The sequence below is a fragment of the Micropterus dolomieu genome, linkage group LG03 (genome assembly GCF_021292245.1).
Source record: "Micropterus dolomieu isolate WLL.071019.BEF.003 ecotype Adirondacks linkage group LG03, ASM2129224v1, whole genome shotgun sequence".
NCBI lineage: Eukaryota > Metazoa > Chordata > Actinopteri > Centrarchiformes > Centrarchidae > Micropterus > Micropterus dolomieu.
Genome location: NC_060152.1, coordinates 19,579,843 through 19,595,108, shown reverse-complemented (window position 1 = coordinate 19,595,108; position 15,266 = coordinate 19,579,843). Strand labels below are relative to the sequence as shown.

Genomic DNA, 15,266 nt, shown 5'->3' with positions numbered 1-15,266 from the left:
GCTCCCATTGACGATGAGGGTGACAAGATTGTTGGAGGCTACGAGTGCGGAAAGAACTCTGTGGCCTATCAGGTCTCTCTGAACGCTGGATACCACTTCTGTGGAGGCTCCCTGATCTCCAGCACCTGGGTGGTGTCTGCTGCTCACTGCTACAAGTCGTACGTGCAGACATTATTTGCAGACATACGCACTCTAAACAGGCATATCAATCGCCTCATTACTTACATGTAATTTAACCCTCTTTCCTCTCCCTGCAGCCGCATCCAGGTGCGTCTTGGTGAGCACAACATTGCTGTCAATGAGGGCACAGAACAGATCATCGACTCTGCCACGGTCATCCGTAACCCCAAGTACAACAGCGGCAACCTGGACAATGACATCATGCTGATCAAGTTGAGCAGGCCCGCCAAACTGAACAGCTACGTCCGCACCGTGCCCCTGCCCTCCAGCTGTGCCAGCGCTGGCACCCGCTGTCTGATCTCTGGATGGGGCAACACCAGCAGCTCTGGAAGTCAGTAAAATACTGCAAATAGGAAAATATTTTTGGTACATGTCGGGGTATGAACATCAACATGTATTGTGTTTCTTCCTCTCTAGGCAGTTATCCTGATCGTCTGAGGTGCCTGGATGCCCCCATCCTGAGCGACAGCAGCTGCAAGAACGCCTACCCTGGACAGATCACCGTCAACATGTTCTGTGCTGGATTCCTCGAGGGAGGCAAGGACTCCTGCCAGGTACGAGCTGAAGTCATAATCACTGTTTGTTAAAGTCGACACACCAAACTTCAGGACTCCTCTGCTCACCTGTTGTCCTTTCTATCCGTGTCCTTTCAGGGAGACTCTGGTGGCCCCGTGGTGTGCAACGGTCAGCTGCAGGGTGTTGTGTCCTGGGGTTATGGCTGCGCCCAGAGGAACAAGCCCGGAGTCTACGCCAAGGTCTGCAACTACGTCAGCTGGATTCGCAACACCATGTCCTCCTACTAAAGTCAATTCAGTCATTTGTTTTGGGACAGTAAATTGTATATCCCTTAAATAAACAGAACTCCCCCAAGATACCTCATCTCTTTGTCTTCTTTGATTACATCTCTTGTTCAATGTTAAAAGGATCTTTGAGTCATAACCTTCAGCATCATATCACCAGTAGAAATGTTTCTAGATTTAAGGATGTCCTCTTAAAGCTGGAGTACAGGTTAAAAATGACATGATCACACATCAATACAAAATGGACTTTTATTGGTTTTAAGACAAACTATAACATAAAATCAAATACAGCAAAGCAAAGTGTCCATTTATGTTTATTTTTTTTCATGATTCCAACAAAATCAAGCGAGACACCGAAGCATGAAAATGTAGTTTTTCAAAAGCAGTAAACACAAATGGATGTTGAACAACACTCCTGCTGCACTTGGTTTTTCAGGTGTGGAATGTGCGTTTGTCAGTGTATTTTTCTAGAAAGATTTAGCATCGCTTGATTTCAGTGAAATCAGCACAACACTTTTGAGTAACAGTTTCACTTGTATAAGCCAAGAAAAGACCTGCGTGATTTGAAATGCACACATTTGATATTAAAGTTCACAGTGGTCACAGTGAATCTATGTGTCAGGATGAGGTGACAATGTTTGAAATGTGTAAAACTATACAGCTACTATTCAATTAATTGATCATTGTTCATTGACAATGTGTTATAAAATGAAAAGTATGCGCAGACGTTCTTTGTCAGGTCTGCCAAACCAAACAGCAACAAGGAGTTTGTAAATGAATTCAGTGTGACCTCCACCTTCTCTGATCACTTGGTGATTTTGTCTTGTGCTGGATGTGCGGGGAACTTTTCCAAGTTAAAACATAAATATGCTGGGAGGTTACATGGCAAACATTATTTCTGAGTATAAAAGTTTTTAACCACCCCTTATTTTTCATCAGTCATAGACATTCAGCACCTTTTCTGTTTTCAAATGCTCACTGAACAGCTGATTACATTGTCCCAGGGCTGCTTCTGGCTGGGCGTCAATGCACTGAATGTATAACATGTTTGGGGCGTCTTTGGCACAATCCAAATGTGTCAAATTTAAAATGTTCTATCTGTTCTTTCTGATGGACACAAATATAATTCTAGAAACTAAAGAAAGATTAGTGGCTTCTTCATGAAAACAGAAAGCGTCCCGTATTATTTTGTACATTCAGCGTTATATTCTTAAAATCTGAAAACGGACAGGCATGACAGGTACATGAACACATGAAAGTGAACAAATCTTCAAAAATCCTTTCAGAGGCATTTCCGTTCCCCTAACCTTTCCAACAGACGACATTTCTACATTTTCTAATCTAGGACTACAGGAGCCCTGTGTTAAACAATGTAAAAAATAGTTGATGTAAATACAGAAGGGCCGCTGAATGTCCATTGAGGTTATTACACCTGGCCTCTGGCATGCTGTAAATAATGGTGATAAAGGTCTGAAATGGCAGGATACGCATTACCACACACAGCACACTTCACACCATCTGTAGACCCTTCATTTGATTTCCTGCCATTTTGGCTCACGTTTCTTTTCACAGTTCTCAGAGGGGTAATGGGTTTTCCAAGTGTATTTTCATCTTTTCTGTCACCACTGGTCTCTCTATCTTGGATCAAATGTGTGCTGCTTGGACGCTGGGAAGTTTTATCTAAATCAAGTTCCTGATTTTGGACAAAGGAAGTCATGGGAACTAGAGGCGACTCTTGACGAACTGGGTCTGGGTATTTGGATAAAGGGCTCGGAGGAGACTTGTTTTCCTCAGGTTCTGGATGAAACATAGCCATGTGGTTGTTTGTGGGAGGGCTAAACATTTTCTTGTTAGACTGTGTATTGTGATCATCTACGGATAAGTCAAAATCAGAGTCCTTGTGCATGTCTTGCGTTGAGGAATGGCAAAGCTGGTGACTGAACAGCAAATCTAGAGTCTTAAAACTGCATCTGCACTGCTCACATTGATAAGGCAGAAACGATTTCTTGGGCCTGACCTGAATCCACTGGAACTCCGGGTGCTCGCTCATGTGCTTCTTGTACGGCTCCACAAACCGAAAGCCTTGCCCACACTGAGCGCACGTGAAGCGGCCGCGTCTCTGTCGATGGATTCTCTGGTGATGCCACAGTTTCTTCCAGTTTTCTAGAGTCTTACCGCAACAAGCACAGGTGTAACTTTGACCTGGGGCATGAGTGAGCATGTGGGCTCGGAGTCTCCCCATGTGTCTGAACAGTCGCCCACAGCCCGGACATAAATATTTCCTGGGGTCTGTGCGGCTATCTAGTTTGTTTAACTTTGACACGAGGTGCGAGAGGTGGTGAGCTGGTATGACTGTTGACTGGAACGGTTTCTTAGCAGAGCGTTTCTTACGGCCGGTCTGTGATTGTTTTTTCGGTGTTTCACAATTTGCAGCTGTGAGAGGAGCTGAATTGTGTCCTGTTGAACACCTAAGTGCAGGCACTGTGTAATTTATTAATGACATTGTCCCTTCCTCTTTTATGGCAGAGCTGGAGGCGTTTTTCTCTCCTCTGCACTGACTGCGATGGGAGTTAAATTCAGACAGCACACCGAACAGCTTGTCACAATACAAGCAGCGATAAAGCTTTGCGCCGGTGTGGGCTTTCATGTGGCTGTTGAACTCCTGCAGGTGGTCAAAAACATTCTTGCAGATGTGGCACGTGTACGTCAGCGAAGGCTTCACGCGTCTGTTGGGTTGTAAATCGTCGCCACTTCCCGACGGTCTACAGGTGTGGTTTTTTGCATTGCTATAATGAGTGAATGATTTCTCACAACGTGTGCAGTTGTAACGCTTCACAGACCAGTGCGTCAGCTCATGAACACGAAGGAAATAGGCCTGACCAAAAGCTTTGCCGCATATATCGCATTTATAAGGCTTCTCTCCTGTGTGGACACGCACGTGTCTTATGAGGGCAGACTGAAACGGGAATGTCTTACCACAGTACTGGCACACCTTTCTTTCTCTTTTTTCTGGGGGAACCGGTCTATGAAGTCCAGGGATGTTTCCATTGTTGTTCCCTCTGCTGTGTTTTTCAGACTTGTTGCTCGAAGAGTCCTGGTCCAGCACATCTGCATGCATCTTCATGTGAGAGGCATACTCTGAGCAGGAGAATTTGATTTTGCAAAATGGACATTTCTGATATAGGTTGCTCTTTCTGTGCGTCTTGAGATGAAGATTTAAGTTTGAATTTTTGCTAAAACCTTTGCCGCATTCAGTGCATTTGAAAGGTCTTTCTCCTGTATGAATGCGTTGATGGATGACGAACTGAGACAGAAATCTAAATGTCTGACCACAGTAACCACATTTCAACAGAGTTTTCCCCCCTCTTTTAGTGTAGGTGACATTTGCATCGGCATTTGAGTTGCCGTCCTTATCCACATCACCGCTGTCTGTTTTTTGTTGCATGTCGTCGCTTCCTTCATGGCCAACATGTGCTCTCTGTAACAAAACTGTACTTATTCTCCTCCTTCTCTTGCCGCCTTTCTTGCGCCTGAAAGCGGTTCGCGAACTGTTCGTACCCTCAGATTTGACAGTGGCGGTATAAGATTTAGGACTGTTTACCTCTGACACAGGATTTAATTGATCCAGATCTATCTCGATGTTCTCAGCTTTCACAGCAGGGGGTACCCCAATGGGTTTCGGTGGTTGTTCAGAGGATGTTACGACATCTGCGTTAGAGGGCTCTGTATTCTCCGAGTTTGTGTTCTTTGGAGATTCAAGACTGCTTTTTGATTGTGATGCCACACTGCCATTCATGTCGGCTGACTGTTTTAATTTAGGGTCATCACACTGAGAAGGGCTTACCAAGCTTAGGCTGTTCAAACCCTCAGATGGAATAACTTCAGGCTCAGCTGCTGGCTGGGGGGACAGTTTTTTGTGTCGTAGTATATCTTCCTTTAGTACTGTCTGCTGCGCTTCTCCTTCTCCCGACAGCGGGGAGAGTTGATCGACCTTTCCATCTGTTTCTGTCTCTTGTTTGTCAGTACTAAGTTCCACCTGCTTTTCTGCCTCTGCTTTCTCACCATAGCCTGGATAATTGCTCAGTGCTGGCGAGGCCTCCTGGGGAACATCCAGTCTGGATACTTTAGCTGGAACTTGCTGATCAGCATGTTTAGCCCTTCTTCTTTTATTACCTTTAAAGTTCAATTTATTACTACTTTCTGTGGTAGTCATTTCAGTTTGCTTGGGGTCTACCTTGCTATCAGATTCAGCCTTTCCATCCTGTGTTGAAGGGTGCTGTTCTCCTCTACTCCTCAGTCTCTGTGCAGGACCGCTTACATTATTAGCAGTAGCAGGAGCGGCAGCAGCAGTGGCGGCAGCAGCCTTAGCAACCAGAGTTTTAAAAGCTGCGATTTCTGTTTTTCTTGGTCTTCCTCTCCTTCTTTTTGGCAGCACGGGGACACTGTCTTCTACTTTACCATCGGCGACAGTATGAGGACCAGCCATCTCATTATGAGGTGAATTATTGATTAAGGGACCGTCTACGGCGTTAGGTACATCATCACTGTTGTGGTTTCCTAAGCATGTTGGCAGAGGTATCGTCGTGCTGATCTCCTTATGCTGAACTGCATCAAGACCAGCAGAATCTGGATCTTTTTTGTCTTCAGTCAGCAACGGTTTTAATTTCCGAGGGCGCCCACGTTTTCTGCGGACCTCCACAGGCTGTCCTTGGCTGTCTGTTGTAGAGGTGCACACACTCGCCGATGTCAATTGAGACTTTGCTTCCATCTCTACCTGTGGCGATGGGTGCTCACTGTGTTGACAATTCATTCCGCCTTCTATTTCAGATTTAACAAGGCCATCACACGGCAGATGCTCTGATGAGCGGGACTCAGGTCCAGGTTGAGTCAGTGCTGCTGCTTTCATTTCCTCTCCCCACATGGGGTCCAGGTCTTCCTCACTGCATCTCTTGTCTTCAGGTATCTGTGGAAGAAAAAAATGCATTTGTCACAATTGTATTAATGGTACTTTTGTCTCCTGAAACGGAATTAAAATAAATATATAATTTGTTCCATGGTATTGTCTATCTCTAGACTGCATGCAGTTATATTCTACAACAGTCAGGTGTACAGTAGAAGACAACATACTAATGAAAATGCATGTAAACATACAGTAGAATCAAACTGTATTGCAAAATCTGAAAAAGGTTTATTTCCTGCCTTTAGGGACTGCCCTCTCTTCATTTGGATGCCATAGGATCAACATAAACACAACACAATGATTTACTGCACACTAAAATTGGAATAATATGAACTATTCAAAAACATTACAAAAAATGCAAAAAAAAGAAAAAGAAAGCACTACAACAATAGTCCTTAAGTAAGCCCTCAATTTTGATGTTTGTATAAAGAAAAAGCATAAATATTCCACTAGGAAGATACTCCAGAAATTTTGCTGTATACTGTAATAGACATAGGGCTGGGCAATATGTCCAAAAATTTCATTTTCAAAACATTTGATATCATTCGATATTGATAATTATCACGGTAAATGTCAAATCATTATTTCTTTCAAGTTTAAAGGATGATTTTTGCTCCTGACTTAAAATTGAAGAAGCCAAATGGTTAATTGTGTGATTAAACTGTTCTTTATGGTCAGAACGTGACAAATACTTGACGCCAAACAGCCATTACATTCAAAATAATTATGATAAAATCTTTTTTTTAAATATGATTAGTAAATCTTCTTTTAGTCCCCTTTCCTCAACAAAATAAATTTCTTAATAGAAAAATTAAGTGCTGATTCGTTCGTGGTTTAAATGAATTAAATCAAACATTTATCGACGATATATTAAACATTTGTTATATTGTTATTGAGGAAAATTATATTGTAATTATTATCATTATTGTTTTATTGCCCAGACCTAAATAGACAGCACAACATTTGGAGCGAAACGTCTATTTGTCCTTCTAGCTACCTGCTTGCAGTCCGAAGGGGCATGAATGGAATTGCGCGGATGCGATGCCACAGAAGTTAACTCAGAGACTGTATTTTGGTCAGTGCTTCCTCTGCTGAAGGACATTTTACTCCCCATGTCAAAAGTCTGTGGATTAAACAGTGACAAGGAGGTTGTAACTAAAAACAGCAACGTGTACTCCCGCAGGAAAATGCTCTCACGTCACAATCCCTAAAACATACTGGCCTACCTATTATTATTACTGCTGGCCTGAAAAATCACAAACAGACATTCTCCATAGGAGAGACATCTCTGCATACACTGCATGCTATGCCTGTTTGTTGCACTAACTTGGAAGTAGCTGGCTGAATTATGATTCTTCACCAACTCTTTCAAGCAAGTTAAGTTGGTTATGTGACACAAACATTTCTCATCAGTGATTCAAGCACAGGTGTCAACAGAGAACTGTGGCAAAAATCTGGACCAGAGAGAAGCCCGCTGTAAGCAATCACTGGGTCTGTTTATAACTTGCCTCAACAGATTCATGCTTTGCAAGATTTTAAAGTTTCCCACTAAAAGTTCAAAACCTTCATTGCATAGTTTGTTTGTAAACTATTAAGTACTCTGCCTAAATACAATTCTTTATTTGAGTATTTCCACTCCAGGCTGCCTAATGCTTCACTGTATTTCAGAGAGAAATGTTGTATTTTTTTTACACAACTATTTTAACAGGAGTCACAGATAGGCTTTACTGTGGCTTTACAGATTAACATTTTCCCAAAAAACATGCACATTTTAGAAATTATGGTGAGCCATTACAGAATAATCTGCCCAGTTTTTTATAAACTAGATATAAACGAACTACATCCCCACCAGCTTCAAAATGCTACTTACACGTTAAGGCATCATTAATATATGTAAAAAAAAGTTACAATAAAAAAAATATAAGACTTCTGCAGGATTTCTTTAGAAAAAAAAAATACTTCATCCATGGGTTGAACCTGTAAAGGAGCAGTTTTACGTCGCAACACTGCTCATTTCACTCAAGTAATGCATCTGAATACGTAACACCATCTCTGTTCATTACAGATTATACGTTAGAAAGACTTTAAAGCTAACACTTCTGAACCAGGAGAACACACTCAGAACCAAAACTCAAAGTATGGTGTTGCAGTTTTGTAAATGTATACATTTCATGTGTGTAACAGGACAGACAGTGGTTGCTAACGTCAGCTCGCCATTCATCTCCCGTAACATAACAAGCATCCTTCATCTGATGCTGAATCTTTCTCATGCACACAGGAGCAAATGGCTGCTGTTGTAACGTTACTTACACATAAACACAGTAACACATAACCATGTCCTAAAGGGTCACTTAATATTTATTTCAAACACGTATGGCCGATCCGGCAGCTTCAGCATCCGCTATATCACATCATTAAACCAACAGCATGACTAACAATGCAACTTAGCTAGGCGTTATCTTTCTGTAGGCCAGATCGCTAGCTCCGGTTATTTAACGTTACAGGCCACACGAACCAAACCGTTAACTACTGTGTCAGCTTATATGACTTTCTTTATAATTAATGACGTTTGTGTATGCTACTTCTCAACAGAGGTTTACAGATGTGATGGGTAGAAGTAAACACAAACTGCTTGCCTGCGTGGGAGAGAGTCAAGACTGGTCTCTGCGTAGCCATGCACTGACCGCTGCTCAACTAGCTAGCACTCGCTAGCTCGAAGCTAACATATGCTCTGTCGTTACGTGGCTGCTTGGCACTTTTTCACAAGCATGCATTGGTCTGCAAGCTGAGCTGTTAATGTGGACCGGGCTTTCTCTTATTTTAACAGCAGTTTGCAGCAGTGAGCCACTCGATATCCAGCACAAAGCGACCCGAGAAAGTGTCAATCACACCGAGCGCACACAGTGGATACTTCAGGCGCTGTGAGAAATGTGGGGGTTGTGAGTTCTTCTTGCAGAAGTAACTTCAAAAGTGGCAAAGACGACACAAACGACGTGAGTTCTTGGTGGTAGTATATTGCGGAGATATGGCATTTAAGGACAATAGGCTTGGAAGCTGAAAAAGTGATGCACATCACCATCTTGAATTTTGCAGATAGACGAACTACTGTGCCGACACTACGACGCTGAAGTTAGCTTCCGATTCGACAGTTAAGGGGAACTTAAAGTTAACTTATATTGCTGAGCGACCGAATAAATCTCCGTTTTTTGCACCTCTCACTGTTGTGAAAGCTTTTATGCATTTTAGGCAAAGCCTTAACGCTGTCTGAAACACTTTTGTAGATTTGAAAAAGCTTAATTTTTTTGTGAAAATGACAAAAGGGTGATTTCAATGCTTTTTTCGCATGTAGACCATATTAGACCAGGTACAGATCCAGAACCACTATACCTACAGATCTCAAATCTGGACTAGATTGTCCCAGAGAGGCTAAAGTTTCAATCAAACATAGTTTCAGATTTGTGAAACCTTTATTCCTGTTGTGAAAATCCTATAAAGGGCGATTTCACTAAGTTGGGCTACTGCAAAAACTTTGTAATGTACCATGAAGTAAACCTGGTTGCCCGCGCAAACCAGCCGACCTCATGTCCTGCTACTTGTTATGCATTCAGGCAATGTCGGCAGAATGGACACAACCCGAAAAACACTCCATGGTTGAGGCATTATATATTAATAATGCTAACCTTATAATCACAGTAAATCAACTGTATTTGCAGTGCTACGTATTTTTTTGTCATTTGTTACAGAGTGAAACCATATTAAACCAAACTGTGTACCTAGAGCTAAGCAACGTCGGTCGCTCAGCAACGTAAGTTAACTTTCCCTTACGTTCCCCTTAACTGCCAAATCGGAAGCTGCGAATCGGAAGCTAACTTTAGCGTCTTCCCGACACTTCTGCTAGTCCTGCCGTTGCGGGGTTTAGAGTGAGTCAGGGCCACATTTGCTCACATCAACTACCCAATTATTTTTGTGTGCAGGTGTTTTGTTTCTTCCTGCGTTAGATGACTGATTTTCGATGTTCACACCAGATTGCGAGATGACAAGCATACAAACATTACGTGAACGCCGCATCCACTCTTTGGCTATTATATTTACCTCATCATAAATGGACGCACAGCAGCGCCTTATTTTTCCCTTTTAAATGGCCCCCTCTGCTGGAGATCAGGGCCCCAGGATAGACAACAAATACCGAAAAAATCATCGACAAAAGGAGGCTTTTAATATCAGAAACTAAGAATAAGGACGCAATAAAAATGAAGGCATCAAATAAATATTATAGATAATAAAAGCGCAGCATCGTCCTTAAATGACATTGAAGTTAAAGGCTTAAAAACTGCTCTTATTGTCTAATCTATTTCACAGGAGTGTTGAAAAAAATGCAGATAAGCATAACTAGCATTGTGGAGGACTGTCAGTTTAAATAATCATTTGTGTAACTTTTTTACTTTCACCGAATCAAACACTTCACAACATACCAGTATTTACAAGACTTGAAAAGACACACAGGCATTTTTGCCAAATGTGCTTTTTGATGTTAAACAAATATATACATGTCTCGTTCTATATCTTCATTTTAAAGTTTTTATTTTATCACTTATTTTACTGAAACATTTGTCATATTTACTTGCATTTACTGCCCTTGTCAGGCACCATTCACCTTTTAAGTATTGAATATCAAACGCTGTCATCGATTTAAGTATTTGCACTGTTCTCAGGTTAAAAGCACTACACATTCAGCCCACTTATCACGTGAATAACCTCGTTGATAATACAACATGCTGCATTATCCCATGAACACACAAAGCGAGTTTGAAAATATAGTTTAATACAACATATTTGTACTGTAGCCTTAAAGAGTGACAAAGCTGGTAAGAACACACAAGGTATTGTGGCCAAGTCCCACAGCCTCACAACACATTGTGATCATACTAAAAGCATATTTAAAAAGTCAAAAAAAGAAAACCCAACTATAATACGGTACCTGGTATCCCACCAAACATGGGTAAACCATTCACATACATTTTGATAATAGACATTATTGGTTTACATCTTCTATAACAATTGCAGGGGCACCGAGGTTAGACTAATGGGAAGTCAATATTGGACAATTTTGGACTGTGTTGACAAAAAATATCCAGCTTAATTAAGATACATGTATGCTGTCACCCATACTTCATCTTTTAACGCAGTTCAGAGAAAGCCAGGAAGCGGTGTGTTCCTGCACGATGAACCTAAACAAGTAGATGGTGTTCAACCAGGAGACTGGATGTGCTTGGTCCATAATTAATATAAAATGTGACATGCAAACTAGATCTGCCTCTCTAGCTTTATCAAGTCTTAATAGGGACAGATGAGGTTACTTGGTAGATCATCTCAGCAGGTTTGTCTGGTCCACTTTCAATGATGTAACAATCTTCGTCCATATCCACTCCTGTCTTCCCATTCACAGGTGCCGCCCCTTGCCCTTTGTCCAGACCCACAGCCATGACTTGGTTTTTCTTTATGTTACCAGATGCTGGAATACCCAGTTTTCGCTCACCATTCATCTGAGGAGGATTTGGGCTCATCACTGGCGTCACCCTCTTGAGCTTGTAATGCCGTTTGCCACCTCGCACATGCTGTGCCATAAACTCCTGTGCTTTGACACACTTGTGCCTCTGAAGCAGCTGAGAGCTTTCAAAAGGAATATGACAGACGCGACAAGTGAACATATTTGGTGAAGAGGATATCTGTGTTGGTTTGCTCGGTACACCTGACTCAGAGTTTGCAGGCGTCTTCACCTGCCCGGAGGGAGCGACAGGAAGTCCATGACTGCGTTTATTGGATGCACTGAGATCTGGACTCTGGTTCTTCGATGAATGGGCCACAGTAACATAACGATTGGATGCACTGAGATTCTGACTCTTCAACTGCAGGGACCGAGTGACATTAAGCCTCTGATTGCTTTTATTGTATGGTTTCATATGCGGATTTTTCAACTGGAGGGTGGAAGTGACGTGAGGCGCCCAACTGCCTTTAGTGGCTGCAGTAGTACTCCAGCTTTTCAGCTGTACAGAGGAAGTAGCCGGAGACCCCTGAGCACTCAGATTCTGACTCCTGTTTGTACTGGCTTCATTTAGCCTCTTGTTACCCAGTGGTCTTGCAGTGACAAGTCTGAATTTTGTAGCAGTGTTGGGGGAGTTACAAACATGGAAGCGAGGCACTAACTTCTTGCTGGAGAGCAGTAGCCCACATCCTATACAGCCAGAAACCTTATCTGTAACATGAGAGCTGTGGTGGGAGACGAGAGAGGTCCTTGTCAGGAAACACTGCCCACATTTACCACAAGTGTATGGCTTTTTCTTGTTAAATGTGCGCACTGTTTGCAACAACACGACTGGCTGGTAAATTGTCCAAAGATCCACTGTTGGTGCACCTACACCGGCAAAAATATCACTCATATCTGTTGAAGAGGTTATAGGATTTGGGAGCAAAGACGCTTGTGACACAGATGGATACAACTCAGGCACTTGTGAAATATGCATGGGAACTGGTGGCGTAGGACCTGATGTAATGGGTACTTGCACCATAGGCTTCACTGGCAAAGTAATTGATGGCACATTGTCCAATTTAGGCATCTTCCAGACAACCTCACCTGTCTGTAGTCTTTTCAGCTGCTCCTCCTCTTCCATGCGCTTCTCAATTCTGCGTTTCCTTATCGTTTCATGATCAAGCACTTGATGTCCTGGTTCATGAGTAGTGCTGTGCTCCAGCATGTCTTTGTATTCAGTGAATTCTGTTCCACAGGAGCAGATGTGACTTGCAGCAGAACACGTGTGTTCCTCCAGGCATTTCCGATTCGCAAATATCTGCTCACAGCTGAAGCAAAACCGGCCGGCGTTCATCAGGTCTCTGCCTAAGCCATCCTCGAGGATATTCAGCAGTTTTTGCCTCCCTCTCTCCATGATCAGGGTAGACATGGATGTGTTGATGTGGAGCCCTCTAGAACACCTTTCCTGTTGGAGACCGGTGGTAGTATGAATCATAGACACATTATAACTGAAATGGCAAAATATTCAATGAACTTTTACGTCATTGTGGATACTGTCCATCTCTGAGGAACTAGTTATATTAACAGCTACACACAATAAACGAACTGAATGCTAAGCTGAAGAGAGACGACTAACTTTTCAAAACCACTTGCAGCTTTCTTTGAAGGTTTTACATTATTTCAGAGACGAGCTACGTTAATGAACTCAATTACCAAATAATTTCCTGCCATGTAGCCCATCGGTTGTGAAATGCATACCGTACAATGGCCCATGCAAATAACAGGGTGGCAATTTTACTATGTTATTTTTACAGACCTGAATGTTTGTATAAATGCGTTAGCTAGTGGTAAAGTTTTACAACGTATAACGTTATTTTGTTGAAGGCGCGCATGTCTAGCTACAAGCCTACCAAGCTAAGGTTAGCCTCTACTAGCTCATGGACAATAACGCTGGCTTACCTTCACATGGACATGAAGGTACCACCGTGTCAGTATTCTGGTATGTCCTTGCAACAAACCGCAAACAGCTTGTTAATTTTCGTTCAGTGTGACATTCACAATCGGGCTAACTTGCCGGTGTTTTCAACGAGTAGATAGCAGTTAGCCCATTAGCCACACCAAAGAAGCAGAGATAGACCCAACCACCTCTTCTTCCACTGAGGGCGCGCTTTCACTGCTGCACGTCCGGGTTTGGTTTCCCTATACTGACACCTACCGACTGGAGTCCCAGATTCATTATACTGCGCTACTTAACAGTGGATTAATTTTAGTCTTCATTAAACAACGATAAAGAACACTAGCATGAACTTGACAGTTTCAACCATGACCTTTGAAACAGTGTTGACTCCACTTCCTTGGTTGTTCTGGAGCACAGTCCTTTGCTGAGCTGCCCTTGTTTTAACTTGACATGATCAACACTGACTTTAAAGTCAAGCTTGATGGTTCATCTTGACCTTGGGAACATCAGTTGACAAAACAGTATCCCCTCAGAGGACTGTGTGATAACAGCTGGAAGCCCCTGAATAAGTGAGTAGTGGACCTTGAGCACAGAGGGCCCTAGAGTGTAGCAAATTGAGTCTATTACTGTTAATTTGTCAACGTAAAGATTGATAGAAAATTAAATTTAATAAACATAAATTACATTGAATATGGCCTATTAAATGAAAAATGGAGAACTACTTCTTTTATAAGTCACATATGAGTCAACATGTCTATCCTTACATAAAGTAGACAGTGACTATCCCCAGGAATTTTGTTTATCACAAGTATTTTTACATATCACTATACACAGTACACTTAAAATGTACTTACAATCTTGCGTAAAAGCATTTGGGATCGCAAAACCAAGGTTGTGGAAAGACTGTCTCACTTTGATTTTCTTTCCTATCTGATTTAAAAAAACAAATAGGCCTTTGGTAATTGTTGATGCCTGTGTGGTGGTAATATTATGTAATATGGGTAAGGGCAACAAAGAAAAACAGTGGCTAAGACTCTCACTGACTGACTGAAAATGACAGGATCTTTAACAAAAGGTCCAAGCTATGATAAAAAAAAGAATGCCCATTCAGTTGAATAACTCATGAGAAGACAAAAATCCAGGACTAACAAAGAGTTTTAGGCTTATGAACCTTTCTTTTTATAAAGAAAATGACTAGATTTACCTAAGGGCTCTGACAAAGCCCCCTTTGTCTTCATACACTGAACAATGTGTACAGTTACCCTTTTCTATGCTGGAATACTGACTGGCCCCAGATTTGCTGTTTTGTAATTTGATTAAATGCATTCCCAAATATGCAACATGCAAGTACAACATTGAGATAATGATTGTCTTAAACTTACAAGACCCTCCTCAAAACAGGTAGGAGCCACCCTTACTGTGGCAGTTACATTACATTTATATTTATTCATTTAGCTGATGCTTTTATCCAAAGCGACTTACAATTGCTTTATATGTCAGAGGTCGCACGCCTCTGGAGCAACTAGGGGTTAAGTGTCTTACTCAGGGACGCATCGGTGGATGTGTCACAGTGGGGCATTGAACCCACACCAAAGGCATGCGTCTTATCCACTGCGTCATCACCACCCCAGTTACACACTCCTAACTTAAACATTTACATACTCCTCATACATAATCTAGAGGCAAATGCAACCAATTAAGGCCAAAATGTACACCATGAAGACTTCTAAATTAAATCCTTCTGGAAGTAATGGCACACTGAAATCGTCTGAACATACAAAATTACTCATCTGGTCTCCCCAGTGGGTCATCTCACATGAAGACAAAATACCTTCAGTTAGG

The 15,266-nt window shown here is 42.1% G+C and overlaps 3 protein-coding genes across 4 annotated transcripts; 1 reads left to right on the top strand and 2 right to left on the bottom strand.

The window, feature by feature from the left end:
* On the top strand, positions 1-1,054 carry LOC123968103 (trypsin-3-like; the record flags this gene model as incomplete). Its single annotated transcript, XM_046044592.1, has 4 exons — positions 1-158; positions 258-511; positions 598-734; positions 834-1,054. Coding segments are annotated over 4 exons (699 nt in total), but the record flags the coding sequence as incomplete, so codon positions are not given.
* Positions 1,055-1,211: 157 nt separating this feature from the next.
* Positions 1,212-9,013, bottom strand: si:dkeyp-84f3.9. Of its 2 annotated transcripts, XM_046044170.1 has the most exons (3): positions 8,577-9,013; positions 6,938-7,063; positions 1,212-5,943 (listed from the first exon to the last, which is right to left on the bottom strand). In XM_046044170.1, exons 2-3 carry the CDS (start codon positions 7,052-7,054, stop codon positions 2,407-2,409), a joined length of 3,654 nt encoding a protein of 1,217 aa, XP_045900126.1. In that variant the 5' UTR covers positions 7,055-7,063; positions 8,577-9,013; the 3' UTR covers positions 1,212-2,406. The 2 variants fall into 2 exon arrangements, with proteins under 2 accessions (XP_045900126.1, XP_045900127.1); XM_046044171.1 differs by lacking the exon at positions 6,938-7,063 and having other exon boundaries at positions 8,577-9,012.
* A 1,729-nt stretch (positions 9,014-10,742) lies between these two features.
* LOC123967870 lies at positions 10,743-13,668 on the bottom strand. The gene is made up of 2 exons (XM_046044202.1): positions 13,427-13,668; positions 10,743-12,932 (listed from the first exon to the last, which is right to left on the bottom strand). The coding sequence occupies exon 2, from the start codon at positions 12,894-12,896 to the stop codon at positions 11,268-11,270; it is 1,629 nt and encodes a 542-aa protein (XP_045900158.1). The 5' UTR covers positions 12,897-12,932; positions 13,427-13,668; the 3' UTR covers positions 10,743-11,267.
* Between the last annotated feature and the right edge of the window lie 1,598 nt (positions 13,669-15,266).